The following is a 20,710-nucleotide window of genomic DNA, read 5'->3' as shown; positions in this document are numbered from 1 at the left end:
GTCCATTTAGTTGTTCTTGTATCCCTGCAACATTGCCAGGGCAGGAGATGGTAAGGGGCAAAGAGTCTGACATATAAGCACCATCCCTCGCCCCCTTCTCTGTTTTCTCTTCTGCCAGCCCTCAAAGTAAGTCTTGTTATATATAACCATCATGGTTTTCAGACTGATTTTGTCAGCTGTAATAAGAAACAAACCTCAGGTCTATTTAGTTGATAATATAATTGTTTCTTGATATGTTGCTTATCCTTTTACACAAACTGTTATGTTAACACTTAAAATCTCATCTAAAATCTAAACATACTGGCCACTATTGACAAAAAAGTGCCCAAATCAGCTGCAAATATGTATATATTAATAGTTTCCCACTTAAAACATGCCAGTCTCCTAAAACTATGTACATACATATATAACATATTTAGAATATTTGTGGGATTTTAACCCTTTAAAGGCCAGTATGTTCATAGCTACACTGTCTTTGTTGCATGAGTTAACATGAAACAAAAATAATTTTCCTAATACACACACACACACTGACACTTGTTTCTATAGCTCGTTCCCCCGACAGAAAGCAGTTGAAGTGCAAAATTTTACGGCTCGCTTGGGAAGACGGGAAAAGTAGCGCCAGCCTTGTAGACAAAAAATAAGATAGCTCGTAGTTCACAATCAAATCTTAACATAACTGTCTAGTTTAATTAAGAGCCATCCATTCAGCACAGCTTGGAAATTAAAATTCAAATGGCACAAAATGTCTCAAAGACCTCTTAGGGATTAAAAATAAACATCTGAATTTTAGACTCCATAGACTCCAAGTAAACCATTTGCATGTTTGCTGAATGTTTTTCATTATTTGGGCTCATTAAGCTCCAATTTGTAAGTCATTTTCCTGCTACACCTTATCATTGCCGTTAATCAGTTCATGGGTGATACTTTTCAGTGTAGGGTATTATTGCAGGGTATTGTTAATCTTAAAATCCTGAGCTGCAAGACACCTTAATCTACAACAGAGACATTTGTTTTAACTTCTGCTTTTGGTCTTCCTCTCTCAGAACCTGAAACATTGTTACTACAGGCTCTCCATTTTCATTGTGAAGTGGTGGAGGAAGTTTGTCATCAGTTATAATTATCCCAACTTTGACTGTATCGTTGATGGTACTGTATTTGTTGTGTATTCACAGAATATGAAGAAGTACTTGGATCTCTTAAAACGTTTTCATATTTTGTCACACTACAACTACAGTCACAACAGACCAACATTAGTGCATAATTGTGATGCGCTGTTCCCCCTTGGTGGGATGTTTTTGCTCAGGCCACAGCCTGGATTAGTGGGCTCCTGGGGATATTTCAGCTGGCCGTGGGCTGCTGGGGCTACACAGGGCACTCTTGACCTCCTAGGGTCCAGCTCACCAGCTGGGATGGTTATGTGCCCTCAATACCTTGGTCCCCTGCCTGCTGCCAGGGGTTGATGGGGGCCCTAGGTCCCAGGCTGTGAGGAAGATGATGGTGCAATTTAATCATCATGCATACCATCTGTAAAATATGGTTGTCATTTTGTTTGCATTGTGAATCTCTGGTTAAGAGCTTCTGTGCATAGCGTCTCCCTCTACAGAAGTAGAACTTGGATACTTACTACAATCAGGACAAATTCTTCAGATAACCAAGAAAAAAAAACAACTTTATTTTCCATGTGAAAGAATCTATCGTTGCGCTCTGCTACAATGCACAGACCAAATTTACACAACTAAAGGAATAGTGTTGTCCGTTGCAGAGCTCTCTTACAAGGAATTAATGCAGTGGAATGTGGTTAAGAGGCTGTGAGGGGGCACAGCTACCATGCATCACTGATTTAAAAACAAGTCTAATATGTCTGTGAAATGCTTTGCACAAAGAGCATCAGAGTACAGCTCATTTTGCATATATTGAAGTTTGATCTTCAGTTTTACCCAATAAATGTTTCTATATTAACTTAAACCCGAAGCAATCACACTGTAACTCAAAGTGTTTGAATACATAAAGATGTATACAGCAGATCTAATGATTAACATGTAACAGATGACGGGGGAAAAATCCAGTCAAAAACTTAAAACCTTAAATAATACAACAGCAAAATAGGCACATATGGCAGGAAATACACAGCTCTCATGTTACAGTAGATTTTGTTCATTACACAGGATGAAGGGGAACAGTACAGTCAGAATAATCATTCTTTGTGCAATCAAAAAGTGACTCAGCCACTGAGGAAGAAGCAAGTAATCAAAAATAAAACACAACAAAAAGTTAATCAAATGTAGCTCGTTGGTGCAGGAATCTTCCAAGATTTCTCCCATGTTTGTAGAGCATGCTAACGTGGAGGCAAACCCAGACAAGTTAGAAAAAAGGATAAAAAAACTGGATAAAGCAGACCGAATGAGCAACATGCACACATTTGTTTTCTTCCTTTCAAAATGTGATGACAAGCAGTTGCAGGCCTGGTTGAATGTAGCCACATAAAAACCAACTAGACCCGGACAAAAACGGCTAATTTAGAGCAAAGCAGACACACGTCACACCAACTGTGTGAGTATAAGCGGTAAAAACATTACCGTTCAACAAATGTACTGTACATCAATATGACTGCAAAGAAACCGGGTCTGAAGACGGGCTGAGTTGGAGCATTTCAAAGGGGAGGAAGGCTGAGTCCAAAAGCAGAAAGTCTGTCAGGTTGTGTTTAGGTGCTATAGGTTCCCCCACTTCTCCGAATTAGGAAACTGTTCTATGCTGCCGCTCTCCTTGTGCTCCTGCTCGCCCATGGAGAAGGTTAGTCTGTACTGCAGCTGAAATTTCTCCTAAATCACACAGAAAAGAAGGGAGTTAGACTATCAGATACTACTGGCTGGGTCAGCAAATCCCAGTTAAGATGGAGAGGTAATGACCCGGCATGGGATCGGTATCATATTCTAACAGTGATAACTGAGTAAAAATACCAGGGTTTCAAGGTATTTACATATAAACTAAACAAAAAAATTCTACCAGGTGATTTAATTTTTATTTAGAAAAATAAATTCATATGTGGAATTTATATACACAAACTAAAGCCAAAACAAAAACTTTATAGATGTTTTCAAGCAACAGCCAAGTTTTCTTTTAGTGAGGGAAAAGTGTAGTAGCTTTCTTTAAGCCAGCTGACAGGCAGGGTGAAGCGACAGACGGGGAAGGGGACCATACAGCTCTGGTGTGTCCATGCAAGAGTCACCTGACTCGGTGCAATCTAATCTTAATAGATCTGTAACTACCTTGTTAGGGTTGGCTATCAGCAGGATCTGCGTGATGGCAGCAGGGGGGAGGATGGGGTTAAAAGCTGGGAGCTCAGATCCTGATGGAGGCTGCAGCTTCACTCCCACAGACTGAAAATAATAAACAAAAACAACAATCTTTACTGAAACAATCTGCTGAGAATCTTTTACAGCATAAATCTTCCACTAACCCCCAGCAAACCACTACCTTCACTCTGATATCCCTAAATAACATCAGAAATCATCTACTGAGTAAATGTAAAGGTCAAGGGGTACTTGCATATAGTAAGCCAAGGTACTGTACAGCATTTATCAGACGAGAGAAAAGTTTTGTAGTTCATCACTGCTGACCTTTGGAGCTGTAGCTTCAAAGTGTATGTTGGTGGCAGGAATAGGGGCTGAGGACAGCATGGATATGATCACCACCAAAACATCGGGTCGAGACACAGGTGAGTCACGAGCAAAGTGAAAGAGAACTCGTAGACTGTGTCCGTCAAACACAGTTATGGGTAACAGACTTCCTGCAGGAGGAGACAGTAAGAAGGAGCATATATTGGTTCGGTTTCAGGCAGCAGAACAATACTGGGAAATGAACAAAATCTGACCCCCAAAAACAATTATACAAAATAAACAACAGATTGCATAATGAATCAATCTTGCAAGACAACTATATGTACTTACTGGGCTTTATGGATTCTAGTGGTACAAAAACATTAGCCAGGGTAACTTCTGGGGAGGGCGCTTCTGAGTCAGTCGGAGATTTGTCCAGCAGCGTGCCTCCGAGGATGGGAGCGGGATGACCGGACACAAAGGGTACGACAGGATGTGTACTGGCGTTGGTTCCTGACTTGCTCTGGAGATCCCTCAGAGTTGGCTTGGACTGCTGCTTGTCCCTTGAAGAAGAAAGATGAGCAGCTGACCTACTTATGATAGCTTTAAATACACCCACTGAGTAGACTCGGATCATTTTGAGGCCATTTCCTAAAGATTATACAGACTTTAGTAACACATAAATAATGAAACAATTCTCTTTTTTAGAACTCCAATTAGAAATCTAGTTTTTTTCCCCCCTTAGTGAACACACCATACTAGGCACTGTCAACAACACTTCGTTCGCAAGTTTTTCCTGAATGAAGAAAACTTAGCTACAGCGCCCTGTTTAAAAAGGTCAAAGAAAGCAGAGAGAAGCTGTTTAATAGAAATCCAGGTCTTCTACAACATGTTGAGACACGTCTGTGGTTCATTCAGGCTGCATAAGAGCAAGATCGTGACAGATAACAAGAAGGCTGAAGATATTACCAGCGGCGTTGCTCCGTTAATTTAAAACCTCTGTTATCGAGTCACGACAGTAAACATGTTCAGATACACGTTAATTATAAAACACCAAGGTCTTCTGAACTGGGTGAATGAGAGAATGTGGCATTACTGAACAAACAGGAAGTGGTTCCATTTTAACAAGTGTCTTTGTTCAAAATGCCCAAAGCTTAACACAGAGGCAAGATGTTGGAGGCAAGATAATCTTGTTCAGCTCACTTTGAGATACTACACTATTAAACCTCACAGCCGCTGGTAATAGAGAAACTCACCTTTCATGGGAGAACATGAACATCAACTGTCAGCGCTGTGGTGTAGGGCTTATTTTTACAGGAGGTACAGAAGATATGGACTTTTCACAAAACTCGAGTCCTGGACCTAGTCAAGTCTCAGGTCTTTGTTTTTGCAATTGGAGTGAGGCTCGCCTCCAAGTCTCAGACTTGAGTCTGCTTCTCTGGTCTCTGCATTTCTATAAACACAAGACCTTCAGAGCAGAAGATCTTCTGTTGGAGATGAGTCAGAAGCCACCTTACAGGCTTCCAGAGGGAAACATGGGGCAGAGGGAGGAGAGGAAGGATCTCAAGAAAGATAAACAAGCCTACTTGGCTGTTTTTCAGTTATGTAATATGTCACCAGCCACATGGGGTAAAAGGAAAGCAATATGAACGTTAAACAGCAAGACTGAAGAAAATCTGTGGCAGATGTCCAAAGTGAGAGTGTGCTGTGAGCTCTTACATTCCCTCCCCTTCACAGCGTCTCTAGGTCATTCCCGCCATGCAGTGTGCATGCTAAAAGCAAACCACTTTTCAACTGAATTACCATTTGACCTGCAGACACTCCGGTGGCAGGGACTGCTGCAGCAGAGTCTTTCCCAGCAGGTCCAGCTCATCCAGAGCTGAGTTCCCGGTGTTGGAGCCAGATGAAAGAGGTTGAGAGTGAGGAGGAAGGTCTGGGCTCAGGAGGAGAATAGGCACTGCTTGAACATCTGCGTCAATGCTGTCAGAGGACTGCAAGGTAAAAGTGAGGATTAACCATGAATTCTAAATTGGTGTGGTGGGTTTTAAAAGCAATTAGAGCAGCTTCACAGTTGTAAAACATTTTCCCACCCCTCACCTGGAAGGAATCCCACGCTGTGGAGTCCTCTGGTTGTGACAGGGGGTTGGAGGTGTGTGTTCCTTCGCTTAAACCTTCGAAATACACAAAGACTCATGGTTTAGAATGTGTCAAAAAACTCCAGATTTAATTCAGAAGCCCCGTAATGTGACTTTCTAGAAAAAACAAAACAGCACCCTGAGAGGATGTTACCAAGTGACATGAGCTCATCATCGAGGAGGCTGATTCCCGTCTCCTGTGAGGGAGCGTTGAGGCTGTCTGTGGGAGTGGGAAACTCAGGGAAGGAAGGGGGTGACTGGGGTGAAGTGTCCAATCCTGACAGATCTAGCAGTGCTGTCCCTGCACCCACACAAAACAACAGCATATTAGTGGGCTTACTCCAAACTCCTAAACACAAGAATTTCCTCTTGTGCATCTTCAGTTCTGCCTCTGTTCTTGACCCACCAGCAGGTTTCGTTGCATTTGTCGTGTTTCCGTTCACAATCTCCCCCTTCACCTGCTGCTTGTAGAGGTTGATGACGTGAGTCAGGCTGTCGTTGGCCTGGAGGATCTCAGCTGTGCAGAAGCACGAGAAATGACTGATTATTTCGAACATAATTCAGGACAAACGTTTTGATAAAACAAAGATGGATCCTCCTCATTCACAAACTACTTAATAGTTGAAGAAAAAGCCCGCCGCTCACCCAGAGCCTCGTCGTTGTCTTCCGTGTCACTCGCTAGCCTGAACAACGTCGGCCTCATCTTCTCACAGCGCTGGTACAAATCCTGGTGGCAAAGAAAGGTTTCATGTTTACAAATCAAGCTGCAGCTGCGTGTGAGAAAGAACAAACCCAAGAGCCCACTGACTCAAAGCATCAGGGTTTTACTTCACCTGTATCAGGTCAGCGTTGCTCTGATTGGTAGTCGTGCTGTCGTAGTCCTGCAGAAGCTGAGTCAGCAGAGCGACGCTCTCCTTCACCTCCTGGATGGCGTTCACCCGCTTCGACACCTTCTCCGCTCGCCTCTGATCCTAAATAGACAACGAGGATTTTCTCTGTCAGTTTTAACCATTGACCTGGGAGCACTACTTTACTAACTCCCACAAATGCTGAAGGCGGCCTAATAGTGGCCATCAGAAGACACCATCCACTGCTCTGCATGAATGTCATATTAATTTAAGGTCTTAAATAAACACTTGAACATTTCTTTTTCCAGGGTGATAACTTGAATGTATTTTAAAAAGAATTGGGTACAAAATTTGAATTTATTGTGCATTTTGTCTAATCCAGTCACATCCAAAATTATGCATACAGGCTCAAAAAGACATCTTCACTAATATTTGGTTAATAAGGTGTGCCCAAGTGCGATTTGAGATGAAGTTTTAAGAATTTGGTTGAAGTCGTCCATCTTCATTGCTCTACCCTCTTTGTGTTAAACACCAGAACCATTGGTGGTGAAACAGACCCTCAGCATGATGCTACCGCCACTAACGCCACAGTTAGTTCAGCATTTCTAGGTTTGACACCCTCATCTTGACTTCTCCAAACGTTATTCTTGTCACTGTGGGTAATTAGCTCAATCTTTGTCTCGACCAGCTTCAAGGTGTGTATTCTGAAGCTTGTTTCTTGGTCAGCGAACTCTCAGTCCGTGTTGAAGTAAAACTGAGCCACTGGTGTTCCAGCTGTTTCTAGTTAATGACAGGCTTGAGCCTTGGTGGTTCCTAAATATGCGGGTAATCTGCTACCCTCAGAAGTAGGAGTTTGGGTCAGATTCAATTCAATTCAATTCAATTCAAAAATACTTTATTAATCCCAAAGGGAAATTAAATGTTGTTGTAGCTCATATTATGAAGGTTTCTTCAAAGAGCCGTTGTAGATGCTGATGGCTGTGGGCAGGAAGGATCTCCTGTAGCGCTCCGTCTTACAGCAGATCTGAAGAAGCCTCTGACTGAAGACATTGTTGTTGTAGGACAGTCTCATGAAGAGGATGCTCAGGGTTCTCCATAATGTTCTTCATTTTATGAAGAATCCTTCTTTCCACAATGATCTCCAGAGGTTCCAGAGGAGTCCCCAGAACAGAGCCAGCCTTCTTTATCAGCTTGTTGAGTTTTTTTAAGTCTCTGATGCTGCTACCCCAGCAGATGATGGTAGAAGAGATCACACTCTCCACAACAGACTTGTAGAAGATATGCAGCATCTTGCTGCAAACACCGAAGGTCCTAAGCTTCCTCAAGAAGTACAGTCTGCTCTGTCCCTTCTTGGAGATGGCTTCACAGTTGCATCTCCACTCTAGTCTGTTGTCCAGGTGAACACCGAGGTATTTATACTCCTCCACCACCTCCACTTCTTCTCCCATGATGGAAATAGTTTTTGACTTATTCCTGTTTCTCTTAAAATCTATAATCATCTCCTTTGTTTTAGTCACGTTCAAAATTAGATGATTGTTTCCACACCATGCCACAAAGCAGTCCACCACCTTCCTGTACTCAGCTTCTTGTCCATCTCTGATCCACCCCACAACTGCAGAATCATCCGAGTATTTCTGCAGATGACAGGAGTCTGTCTTGTACTGGAAGTCTGAGGTGTACAGAGTGAAAAGGAATGGTGAGAGTACAGTCCCCTGTGGTGCTCCTGTGCTGCTGACTACCTGGTTAGACTCACAACCCTTCAGTCTCACAAACTGTGGTCTGTTTGTCAGGTAGTCTTTGATCCAGGAGATTGTTGAGGCCTCCACCTGAGTCTTCTGGAGTTTCTGACAAAGCAAATCAGGTTGGATTGTATTAAATGCACTGGAGAAATCAAAGAACATGATCCTCACAGTGCTGCTGGCTTTGTCCAGATGACAGTGGGTTTGTTGAAGCAGGTGTATGATGACATCTTCAACTCCAACTCCACAGCGATAAGCAAACTGAAGGGGGTCCTGATGGTTTACTGTTTGCTTACTCAGGTGGGCCAACAGGAGTCTCTCTAGGACCTTCATGATGTGGGAAGTCAGGGCAACAGGTCTATAGTCATTGAGGACTGATGGGTGAGTTTTCTTTGGTACCGGAACAAGACAGGAGGTCTTCCACAACACCGGAACCTTCTTCTGGGCCAGGCTAAGGTTGAAGAGGTGCTGCAGAATCCCACAGAGCTGCTCTGCACAGGCCTTCAGGACTCTAGGGCAGACATGATCTGGACCTGCAGCCTTATTCCTATTCAGTCTCTCCAGTTGTCTCTTCACCTGACTTCTTGAGACACACAGGTGGAAGGGGGAAGCAAAGGAAGCATCAGCATCTTCTGATATGGTTGAAGGCAAACATGTAGAAGCAGAAGATTCTAGGGCTGAGGTGGAAGATAAAAAATGTGAGGTGTTACTGGACAGCTGTGGGTCCTGTGGGTCAAAGGAGGGTGGGATGTCTGTTTGGCTGTGAGCAGGAGAGGAGGATGCGAAGCTTGTTTCTGAACTGAACCTATTGAAGAATGTGTTCAGTTCATTGGCTCTGTCCAGACCTCCATTGGTCTGATCATCCTTCTGCTTGAAGCCTGTGATCTTCTTCATCCCTGTCCACACATCTCTGATATTGTTTTGCTGGAGCTTGCTCTCCAGCTTCTTCTTGTACACCTCCTTGCTGTCTCTTATCTTGACTTTAAGTTGCTTCTGTATAATCCTCAATAATTCTCTGTCTCCCTCTCTGAAGGCTCTTTTTTTCTTGTTAAGCAGGTCCTTCAGGTCACTGGTGATCCAAGGTTTGTTATTGGGGAAGCATCTCACGGTTCTGGTGGGGATGTTGTTATCCACACAGAAGTTTATATAGTCGGTTACACACTCAGTCATGGCATTGATGTCCTCTCCATTTGGCTGGCACAGTGAATCCCAGTCTGTAGCCTCAAAGCAACCTTGCAGAGCGTCTTCAGCTTCCTGTGACCATTTTCTCACAGTCCTCTTTATTACAGGTTGCCTCTGAACAAGGGGCTTATATTTCGAGCAGAGAAAAACAAGATTGTGATCTGATTTACCTAGAGGAGGTCTTGCTGTAGAGATGTATGAGTCCTTGACATTTGCATAAAACAAATCCAATGTTTTGTTTTCTCTGGTAGAGCAGCTGACAAATTGTTGAAACGTTGGAAGTGTAGCAGCGAGTGAAGCATGGTTAAAATCACCAGAAATTGCCACAAAAGCATTGGGGTTTTGTGTCTGTAGCTTAGCAACAACTGAGCTGATGGCATCACATGCAGTGTCAGCAACAGCGGAAGGTGGAACATAAACTGTTGCCAAAATAACACTGGTGAACTCTCTGGGTAAATAATATGGACGAAAACTTACTGCTAACAGTTCAATATCTGGACTGCAGAGATGACACTTCACAGTAACATGTCCTGGATTACACCATCTGTTGTTCACAAGTACTGCCAGTCCACCTCCTTTACATTTGCCGTTCCTCTTTAAATCTCTGTCTGCTCGTATGGTTAAAAAGCCCAGCAGAGAGACGCTGGAGTCGGGGATATGATCCTGCAGCCATGTCTCAGTAAAACACATGATACTGCATGCCCGGTACTCTGGCTGGGTCCTTTGTAGGGCTTGGAGTTCATCCAACTTGTTTCCCAACGATCTCACATTGCCCATCAAAATTGACGGAAGAGATGGTTTGAACTTCCTCCTTCTCTCTCTTCTCTTAGCCCCTGCTCTGCATCCACGGCGTCTCCTTTTCAACTCATCAGGGATTTGGGGTTGTAGCCGAAGTATTATTTGAGCTTTTGAGATATTAATCAACTGCTCCCGGTTGTAAGAAACAATCCCGTTGCCATGGCAATGCATCATAACAAATGTCCAAAAATAGAAAGTATTAAGAAAAATCCTCCAAGCTGCACAGCATCCGACACTGGAGTGGACAGTCATCCAAAAAAAAAAATCAACTGTATCCACCACAAGAGGAATAGTTCCCAAAAAAGAATAAATCTGAATCAAAAGTAACAGAGCTACTCCAACCTGCTGCCACCTTGAGCGGCGCAATTCTAGAATTGAGTGAAACTTTGATACAGTTAGGTGCTCCAACCAGACAATTCCCAACACACACCAAAACTGGTTTTGGAATGGGTGAAGCAGGCTAATATTAAACTTCTGTAATGACCCAGACTTCAACTTTATTGAAAATGTATGGACTATGCTTAAAACCCAGTTCTGCACCAAGACACAAACGAGTTTAAACCAACTCAACCAACTCTATCAGAAAGAGTGGTCAAATATCCAGCCAGAATCACAGCAGAACCTTGCTGATGGCCAGAATAGGTGTGTTGGTTCTCTGCAACTTGCTAATAAACATTTAACCCAATATTAGTGGGGTGCAGGTACATATTTAAGCTTGTATGTACAAGTTTATATCCAGTTTGAAGTAAACAAAATCTGTATTAAATTCAAAACTGTGCACCCAATTTTTGATTGTAAAATTCAACAAAGTGGAACGTTGTATGAATCACTTCATTTGGAAGAAAGAATGATTAAAAAGCAGCATTAAAAAGCTTGACCCTCATGGTTGGTTAGTAAATGTACAATTAACAGGAAATGTGATACATAACGTAGCAGAAATAATAAAAAGAGAGTCTACCTCTTGGACCATTTCCTTGATGAGTTTGTTAGCAGCTATTAGATCCTTGGGGTGGGAGCTATTTAGCAGGCGAGACAACATCTATTCAAGGAAACAGCAGAATCAGTTATTAACAGTTTAAAACATACAAATGGCTTTTTACCACATTAAATTAACTGTTTCATTTTGATAATTGTTAGAAAGATCCTTACTTTTGACTTCTCCTCATCCTCAAAAATGGCATTTTTAGGTTTGCGTGGAGGAAGGTTTAGAAGTTTGTCAGGGGGCAGTTCTGGGTCTTGCTTAATGATACCTGATTTACAGACACAGAGTAAGAACAAGAAACGGGTTTAAAATCTCTCAAGACAAGAGTTACGAGCTGCTTTGGCTTTTCTAATCAATATAAAACATACTGTTAAGCTTTAAAAACAGTATGTGCCGTTATAACTTCCACTCATTTTAATGCTCACAGCCTCCTACCTTGTTTCTTTAGCATCTGATAGGCATCTGAGATCTTCGGCTCATCAGGCAACGCCAACGTCCAGCTATAGATCAACTCCAGAACTTTCTTTTTTACTGCCTCTGGAGAGCGAGAGCCTAAATACTGAGCATGAGATTCAAGAGAAAACTGCATATTTATTAGTTTACCCAGGACAAACAAAAGATTACTGACCAAATCTGACACATTCTGAAAAGTCTTACCTTTGGTGAAACTACTTTGATGAGTTCGTTGAGAAAGCGGAACTTGCCCACTTCACTATGAAACCTTTTCCCACAGTTTTTCATACACATCTCCAAAACCTTGTGTTGAAACAGTAGATACAGGTCGTAAAAAAAAGAACAGCTGGGTGTAGAAAACAGTTTATAGTGTAAAGACAGCTAATTCTGAGTGGCGGAGCCTAGCGTGGGTCTTAACTTACCAGTAGTGCCTGCGTGGCTTCCCATTCTTGAGGAGACTGGATTTTATGGGCCAGGAGCCTGGTGGCCAACTGAGGTCTGCAACAGAAGTAATTTCTCAAGCTACAGGAGAGAACTTTTTAAACCATCCAAGTTCAGTGGCCATACAGCCTTGGAAAAGTATTAATATCACTTGAACTTTTACAGATTTTGACGTGTTAGAACTAGGGTTGTCAAAATAATCGATAATTCGCTATAATTGCTATAAAAAACGTATTATTCATATATACTCACTCGCGTCAAAATTGATATAAACTGACTGGCGACAGCACCGCAATAACAGAGACATTCAGCTCCTCCTCTCAGCTCCACCTGACCAAACCAATGAGCTGCTGCTGGAAGTTTTAAACTCTGCTAACATGGTGACATTATCCAGAAAAAAAAAAAACCTATGCGACCCTCTTTAGCAAACACGGCAAACAAAATAGTTTTTCGGAGGTACTTTCCTTATGAGTCAGACAGACAGGTAAAAACCTATATGCTGAACAATACCACATACTAGCTGTGCTAATGCTACAAGCTAACACTACGACCCTGATGATTACAAGAAACTTAAAAAGGTCAGTAAAGCTCCTGGATCAACAACAGTGAAGCAGCACCACGTAATGCTCCGTTCTACTGCAGCATGAATTACCAGATGGCTACTAAATAGTAGAGCAACAGCATACTGGCAAATAAAAACAGTATAAAATTATTTCACAACTGAATCAAAGGTACATACTTCAATAAAGGCTATTAGTATATATACTAAGTGGTATCTAGCCTACTGTTTTGCCCACCAGGGAAGTGACACTTTTAAATTCTATTTTGTTCTAAATAAGGGTTTAACTGTCCCCTACATATTGGTTTCACTCTAATAAAAGGAAGTAATATTATGTATTATGATTTTTTAAATAACCTTTACTGTTATAATGCTAGCTAAATAAAATCAAGCACAGCCAAATGGCTGCAGAGGTCGCCTAATTAGTAAAGAACTGTTCTGCGAAGGACTCAACCTTGTTAGAAAACAACTCTGGACACACGAGACCGAAACTAAACTTTTTGATCCACACGTGAAATGTTATGCGTGTCAGAAAACTAACACTGGACATCATCCTGAAACCATATCCCCCCACAGTGAAACACAATAGTGGCAGCATCATGCTGTGGTCATGCTTTTCTTTAGCAGAGGCAGAGAAGCTGATCAGAGTTGATGGGAAGATGTATGGAGCTAAATACAGGGCAATCCTGGAAGGAATCCTGTTGGAGACATTCGAGACTGAGGCAGAGGTTCACCTTGCAAAAAGGCCAATTAGCCAAAACTTGGAGCCAGAGCTACAGTGGAACGGTTTAGATCAACGCATATTCATGTCTTAGAACTGCCTACTCAAAGTCTGGACATACATCTAATGAGGAATCTGTTGCCAGACTTAAAATGTGCTTTTCATCAATGCTCTCCATCCAATCTGACTTCGCTATTATAAAAAGGTACAGGACAAAACTTAAGTCTCTTTTTATGTAAATTGTAGCATAATTATCACTGTAGCAAAATGTGCATTATTTAATTTCTCTTTGGGATTTAGTATTTTTGATTTAAAGTTAATTCAATTGAAAGTTGGTAGAGACATGTCAAAATAATGTAACTGTAGAGAAAAGTGGCTCAGGGGAGCTGAATACTAATGCACAACACACTTTTCAGAGTTTTATTTGAAAAAAGGTTTGAAAACCATGAAAAATTTTCCCTTTACTTCACAATTGACTACTTCTTGTTGGATTTTCACATAAATTCCCAAACAAAGTGCATTGACCTACGGTTGTAATGTGACAAAATCTGAAAAAGGGGTTTTTAAAACAACTTGTATTTCAATATTAAAAGTCTAAATGAGTGTTTCTTTCTCCTTGTAGTGAGCAATGAAGAATATATTAATGCATTCCACTTCAAGGGGAGTCTTTAAGTCTGTATAGACTTCCACAGTTGGATTCCCAAGATTTTATAAACAACAATAGTTGGATCAACATTTGAAAATAACTTGCAAACATCAATATGGCTTCGTGACTCTTCTCTTACCCCTCCAAATCATTGTTGAGCTGCTCACAAAAGGCATGAATACTGCTCCAATCTGTGTCTCTGTTAAGTGGATTTGTGGCTCTGTCTGAAATGTCAACAAAAGACGAACCAAACAGACAGTAAGGTGAACAAAAATGCATTGCAAAAGCTTTGTTACCCCAACATTTCAACGCAAATGCTGGGACTTTGGTTACAGTAAGGCTGTCAATACAACGTTCCATGTGTAACTAATGCCTTCCTTAAAATATGTATTCATTTAAAACAAATGTCATTTTATTTGTTATACCCCCTATGAAATTATCATTTTTTACATAAGCACTGTTACAAATCCTTAGCTTATTGTCATGCAAATAAAAACATAATTCCAACCTCCAACAAAACTAAAAAGTTGAAATACTACAAAATATTTACACTGATTAAAAAAAAATCTATACAATATAATAACAGTTGTTAAAGATAATTCAGACAGTTTTGTTCTAGTATGCAAGTTTATCAAAAAAAAAAAAAAAAAAACTAAATAAACTGGCAGGCAAATCCTGCTTTAATTTGGTAATTTAGACAATAAAACGTTTATTCTAATAAAAAAAAATAATAAGGGCAATAATAATAAAAATTAGACGGGGCCTGCCTCTTGGTGCGTGCTTCTCGGACTGCAGCTTGCTATTTAAAATTCATTGTCTATGCTATTATCAGGTTAAAATATTACTAGTAACTCTGGAAGACTGAGGCTTTTATTTTGAAATTTTCAGTAAGCCTTTTTTTAAAAGGCCAACACTGGGTGAGCTCCAACATTAGTGTGAAGCCCACTCCTGCAATCATCTATTGTTTAAAGGCTTTTATTTTGTAGAGCATGCTATTCTAAAACCATAGTGTATGTTATTATAAGCTTTAAATAATCATTAGTAAGCATGGAGGGTTGATAAAAGAAATTGCCCTTTAGGGTTAATCACTGTTGTGTGGGTGTTGGAACAGCAGTACATGCTGTTTAAGTTCCCCACAGAACATGGCCGCCATGTAGTTGCCTCCTATGAAGATGGTCAAAGGGTTAGGTGTCAGGTCAGGTTTAAGCCATAGAAATGAATGAATATCAATGAAAGTCAATGCAAAGTCCTCAGAAAGATAGTAATCCATGCATGTGTGTGTGGGAGTGTGTGTGTGTGTGGGTGTATGTGTGTGTGTGTGGGTGTGTGTGTGAGACACAGAGAGGCAGAAAGAAAGACAGAATCACATCCAGACATATACAGTAGGAGATACACAGAGCTATAAATAGAACAGTGAGGAATGAATCAGCCAATCAGCAAAGAGCGTCAGTGTAACTTGACACCTGCTGTTTCTCACTCACGCAGCACCTCTCTCTCTGTCTCCCCTGGTCTAGGCTTTATAACATGGAGGCGCATGCTCCCGAACAACTGGCCATAACTCTGAAACCGTAGGGGCGATCGATGTCATTCTTGGACCGTTTTTATCAGAACGGACAGGGGATCGAGAATATTAACACATTTCTGTTGAAAATATAATAATAAAGGCACAACACAAGGTGAAAAGAGTAGGAAAATGGAGAAAAAGACAGAAATGCCTGAACCTGCTCCTGAACAAAGTCTAATATCTGGGAATCCGTACATGGTATATGAAATTTTTTTAAACTGTGGGCGACAGCTATCCCTCGTCCCCAATCATGGAGATTTTCATAGCTCTATGTCATTCACAGTATAAAATATGATTATGGAAATAAATGGTGTCACTCATGGATTACAGGTCAAGCTCTCATTGAAAATACATGGGAGAAGGCCTACAGAAATGTACTGACTCTTGGCGATGGAGGGGTGTTTGACAGAAAACTATGAGACTTGGAACAATTTTGAAGTTATTGTGTGAAAGCAGAGGCCCGGCCCTACAATCTGACCGAAAATTGTGACTGTAGAGCGAAGTCTGTGGCCGTGAGTGGCAGTTGAAACTCATTTTTCCTGAAAAAATCCCCTCTTTTTACACTCTAGTAACTGCCATCTCCACTGTTAAGAGTGTGATTTTCTCGCAAACTTTGTGTCGCTTGGAGTCTAATTTTAGAGAAACCGTAGCAGTTATCAACAAACCGTTTTCACTTCTGAAGAGCCGGCGGATTTTCCTACAAACTGAAAGTTAAACTGTTTCTAGGTGAAAGTATGGCGATACAGTAGAGCCTCAAAAACAGTGAATTTTGAGGATTCCTTCCTCTCCTGACTCCATTCATTCCTATGGGATTTTGGGGGGTGGTTTTCATTAATTACGTCGCCATGGTAACTCGAAACGCCAATAAAAGTAACAGCACACCTCACGGGACCGAGCCGGTCGTTTTGATGTATATATTGTGGGGGTGCACGCAGCGGTTCGGGCCGCATTAACGGAGACGGAAGAAAAATAAATAATTATAATAATAAAGAGTCCAGTTTAGAGGTGCATAGTAATAGGTGCCTGCCATAGCAATGCATAGGAAAGCAGTGCAATGCTCAGGTGCTACCACTGTCACTGTAGCTAGCTTTCTGTCGGCAGCTGGGAGTCTTTTCTCGATCTTTCTTACGAGTTAAAACTGCCATAACCATGTCAAAGCCGTGTTATAACATAGGTGACTTTAAAAACGCTGCCCCCCTCATTCGGCCGCCCACAGCCCGATAGCAGCTGTCGGCCGTGAAGCTAAAGCTACGCCTGGATGTGTCCAGAGTGTTGACAGCTGCCAGGTACCGCAGCTCCGCAGCTAGGTTAGCATCCTGGACGTGGCGACGGGCTTTGAGCCCCTGCTGCTGCGCCAGGTACGGCTCTAATGCGCTGCCATTTCATCCACAGCTCACGGATAATAACTAGTTCGTGCTCAGACCGACAGGCAACACCGACTCGGAGGGATAAGTTTGAAAGACTTACTGATACGAGACTCCAAACTCTCCGTATCGGGCGGCGCAGCCATCACTGCGAGATTTATGTACGTAGGGTCACGTAAAGCGAGGCGGAAGCCACGTAGAGGAGGGCTGGACAGAAACATTACAGCTTCACCTTTTCTTTTATTAATTGGCACTGTATGTAAGTAATTATATTCGTTGTTTGAGACGTTTTCAGTTATTTAAAAGGAACTAAAAAGGAATTTAATTTTCTATGAAATTCTTTACCAGTTATTATTTGTAAAGAATTAGTATTTTAAATATTTTAAAACACTGGTGCCAATAAACATTTGTGCCACTTTCGCATTAAAGGGGACATCCGTCCTAGAAAGTGTATTTTCTATTCTGTTACTGCAGTATTTTGGATACCTCACTGAGAATTAATAAGAAAAACAGCCAAAGGAACCGTGGTAGGTCTGGAGGAGCTGCAGAGACATCACTCAGGTGAGAGGATCAGTTGTCAGATAAACCCTTTTGTGTAAGATTAGAATATTACACCAAACCTATGAAAAAAATTTTCAATACAGAAATGTGGGCTTTCAAAAGATTGTTTTATTCTAACAAATGAGCCTCATCAGAAAGGGTATTCTAATTTACTGAATATGACTGTATATACATTTATATCAAGAGAAGTCAAGTCAAGTTTATTTATATAGCGCTTTTCAGCAACAAGGCACTCAAGGCGCTGTACATACGGAAAAACAATAGAATGATACAGAAAATCAAACAACAGAGGTAATTTTAATAAAAAATAAAAATAAAATAAAGAGAATAGAATGATGGATAAGAAAATTAAAGGAAAGTTGGACTGAAAACATAACTAATAATGTTTAGGTGGCACAGTCAAAGGCCACTCTAAACAAATAAGTTTTTAATCTTGATTTAAAGCAACTTAGGGTTTCGGCGCTTTTACAGTTTTCTGGGAGTTTATTCCAGATTAGTGGAGCATAAGAACTAAAAGCTGCTTCTCCATGTTTGGTTCTGGTTCTGGTTCTGCAGAGTAGATTTGAGCGAGATGACCTGAGAGGTCTGGCTGGTTGACACTGACAACAAGTCTGTAATATATTTTGGTGCTAAGCCATTCAGTGATTTATAGACTAACAGAAGTATTTTAAACTCTATTCTCTGAGCTACAGGGAGCCAGTGTAGGGACTTTAGAACCAGGGTGATGTGCTCCACTTTCTTAGTTCTAATGAGGATGCGGGCAGCAGCGTTCTGGATCAACTGCAGCTGTCTGATCCACTTTTTAGGCAGACCTGTGAAGACACCGTTGCAGTAATCAATTCTACTAAAGATGAACGCATGAATTAGTTTTTCAAGGTCCTGCTGAGACATTAGTCCTTTAATCCTGGAGATGTTCTTTAGGTGATAGAAGGCCGACCTTGCTACTATCTTTATGTGTCTCTGAAGGTTCAGGTCTGAGACAATCACTACACCCAGGTTTCTAGCCTGACTGGTGGTTTCTAGCTGTATTAACTGAAGCTGTGTGCTAACTTTTAAACGCTCTTCCTTTGGTCCAAAGATTATTACTGGGTTAACTATCTTACAACCTTCAATTGTTATACTAAAAATTGCTAAATTAAATATATTTGATGGTAAATATAGCTTACCATCAAACCATGGGTCGCAACACCATGATTGAGTGGCGAGAGCCGGCTTTGTGAAATTATATTGAAAATACTTATATGTTCATATTGTGCAAAGAGAAACCTAATACTGTCACATGCAGGCAATACATATATTTTAACACTGGAAAAAAAAATTATTTAAACATATTTTACATATGTTCAAAGAATCTTGCAAAATCTAATCATTAAATACATTTTCTCTATACATTTTCTATATATTTTATTTACCATCAAATATATTTAAATCTGCAATTTTTAGTATAATGATAGAAAGTTTTAACATAGTTTTTAATGATAGATACTGTTGTTTTCTAAAAAAGATTTCTCTGGAGAAGTAAGTTCAAATATGTGGAAAAACCGTATTAAAAAGAAAATTAGAGTCCATTTGGAAGTTACAGTTAGACATTGTTTTCTGTCTATATGGAGGTTTAGAAATTTTTTTGGCAAGGTAGAAATTTATTTTTACAGCTATGAAATGGGGACAGATCTGTCAAAAATGTCCTTCGTGGATCTGTCCAGGACAGATGTAGAACATAACAAGCAGTACATGCACCTGCAACAGACAGACTACTTAATTTATTCAACATAAATTATTTAGCTGAGATTGTGGGTTAATAAAATAAAAGGGGTTGCACCCCATTAAATAGTCATACAGTAACTACGGTGCAATTATTAGATTACTTTCTTTATTTTAATTTAACTCTCCTAGGAAAATCAATGCCTTAACATGCAAAAGCAGACCTGCAAATTGTACCACATCCAATAAGCAAAAATAAGCTGACAAAGAGAGATATGTTCATACCAAACAACATTTAGAGCAACTAAATCTGCCAGCTATTTTCTTGAGAATATTTCTCCAGCAGAGACAGGAAAGCTGGTCAGACTTGGTTGGATTTAACTCAAAGTATATTCACGTGTTAGAATGGCGCTGTCAAAGTCCATGTCTTAGTCCAATTGAGAATCTGTGGCAGGACCTAAAAAAATGATATTCATAGACACTATTCGTTTAATCTGACAGAACTTGTAATTCAATGAGGTCTAAAATTTTCAGATGAATCAGCTAATAAAACACTACGAATAACTAAGGACGTTATTAGCAAAAAAAATATATAGATATAAAACACATCTAATTTTATAAAGGGGAAGAAATAACACTTAATTGTAAGTTAGGAAGAAAGCATGTGCCCTGTGCTGCTGACAGTAATCTCGTAACTGGAAACCTCTCCCTCCTAATTATAGAAAAGGAGCAGCTCTACGGCTCCCTCTAGCGGCTGCAGTTCATGGACTGTGGAGCACAACAAGGAGGAGCGATCAAGTTACCTGATTTTATTCAAATTAACATCTATTTTATCGGGTCTTTTAAGGGGACTTCGTGGCGCTGGCGATATTCTGACAATAAAGCTTCTCCATGTTGAGCTTTCTAGTAGTTTTTTATGGAGAAACCGAGTCTGCGGCTCTGTGAGTGGGAAGAACCGTTCTTTAACTTTGTGGCTAAAATCAACGCAAAAAGCTGCGCTCTTAATGCTCCGCGTGGATATATTTATGTGATGAAGGTGCACATTTAAGTGTAAAGAAATAACTTCCTTCGTGTTTGTTGCTTTGTTGAGTCGATGCACACGCTGAGGGTTTGTGCAATTTAGTGGTTTGACGGAGGAGGATGATCGTTTCCTGTTCTCATCACCAAACCAAAGCTGCTCTGCTTCTTGTTAGATGTCTGGCTCGTAAAGGGAAATGCTGATTTCGTCCACACCTGAAAGTCGCGCAAGAAATGGCATCGCCGACGGCTCTACTGGAATGGTGCCGCGTCCAATGCGCCGGTTACGTCAGTGTGGAAATAAAAAACATGTCAACCTCTTTCAGGGATGGGCTGGCGTTTTGTGCCATCATCCACAAACACCGACCCGACTTGATGTAAGTAGACCAAAGGTTTCAGT

At 40.8% G+C, this 20,710-nt stretch overlaps 2 protein-coding genes across 5 annotated transcripts in view; one reads left to right on the top strand and one right to left on the bottom strand.

Annotated features, from left to right (window-relative positions):
* Nucleotides 1-1,645: 1,645 nt before the first annotated feature.
* LOC124864685 (ADP-ribosylation factor-binding protein GGA1-like) lies at nt 1,646-17,256 on the bottom strand. 2 transcript variants are annotated; one of them, XM_047359559.1, is made up of 17 exons: nt 17,135-17,256; nt 14,243-14,327; nt 12,159-12,234; nt 11,941-12,039; nt 11,719-11,866; nt 11,451-11,551; nt 11,260-11,340; nt 6,568-6,705; nt 6,380-6,461; nt 6,141-6,251; nt 5,889-6,035; nt 5,697-5,770; nt 5,403-5,590; nt 3,951-4,162; nt 3,621-3,790; nt 3,270-3,380; nt 1,646-2,822 (listed from the first exon to the last, which is right to left on the bottom strand). In XM_047359559.1, exons 1-17 carry the CDS (start codon nt 17,250-17,252, stop codon nt 2,712-2,714), a joined length of 2,052 nt encoding a protein of 683 aa, XP_047215515.1. In that variant the 5' UTR covers nt 17,253-17,256; the 3' UTR covers nt 1,646-2,711. The 2 variants fall into 2 exon arrangements, with proteins under 2 accessions (XP_047215515.1, XP_047215516.1); XM_047359560.1 differs by having other exon boundaries at nt 11,719-11,842; nt 17,135-17,252.
* Nucleotides 17,176-20,710, top strand: part of LOC124864684 (MICAL-like protein 1) — a 22,141-nt gene continuing 18,606 nt past the window's right edge. The window contains exons 1-3 of one of the 3 annotated variants that reach the window (XM_047359558.1): nt 17,176-17,290; nt 17,506-17,592; nt 20,487-20,687. In XM_047359558.1, the coding sequence (XP_047215514.1) occupies nt 20,545-20,687 (143 nt within the window). In that variant the 5' untranslated portion in view covers nt 17,176-17,290; nt 17,506-17,592; nt 20,487-20,544. Of the gene's footprint in view, nt 17,291-17,505; nt 17,593-20,053; nt 20,688-20,710 lie in introns of those variants that run through there. The other 2 variants (XM_047359557.1, XM_047359556.1) reach the window with 2 other exon arrangements.

This window comes from Girardinichthys multiradiatus, chromosome Y (assembly GCF_021462225.1).
Source record: "Girardinichthys multiradiatus isolate DD_20200921_A chromosome Y, DD_fGirMul_XY1, whole genome shotgun sequence".
NCBI classification, from domain to species: Eukaryota; Metazoa; Chordata; class Actinopteri; order Cyprinodontiformes; family Goodeidae; genus Girardinichthys; species Girardinichthys multiradiatus.
This window is presented reverse-complemented; position numbering and strand designations above follow the sequence as displayed.

Coding starts and splice junctions, on each gene's coding strand:
- LOC124864685 (XM_047359559.1), bottom strand. CDS start 17,252: ATGTTTCTGTCCAGCCCTCCTCTACGTGGCTTCCGCCTCGCTTTACGT. Junction 12,040..12,158: donor AAGCCACGCAGGCACTACTG/GTAAGTTAAGAC, acceptor TTTCAACACAAG/GTTTTGGAGATGTGTATGAA. Junction 11,552..11,718: donor TCAGATGCTAAAGAAACAAG/GTAGGAGGCTGT, acceptor TCTGTAAATCAG/GTATCATTAAGCAAGACCCA.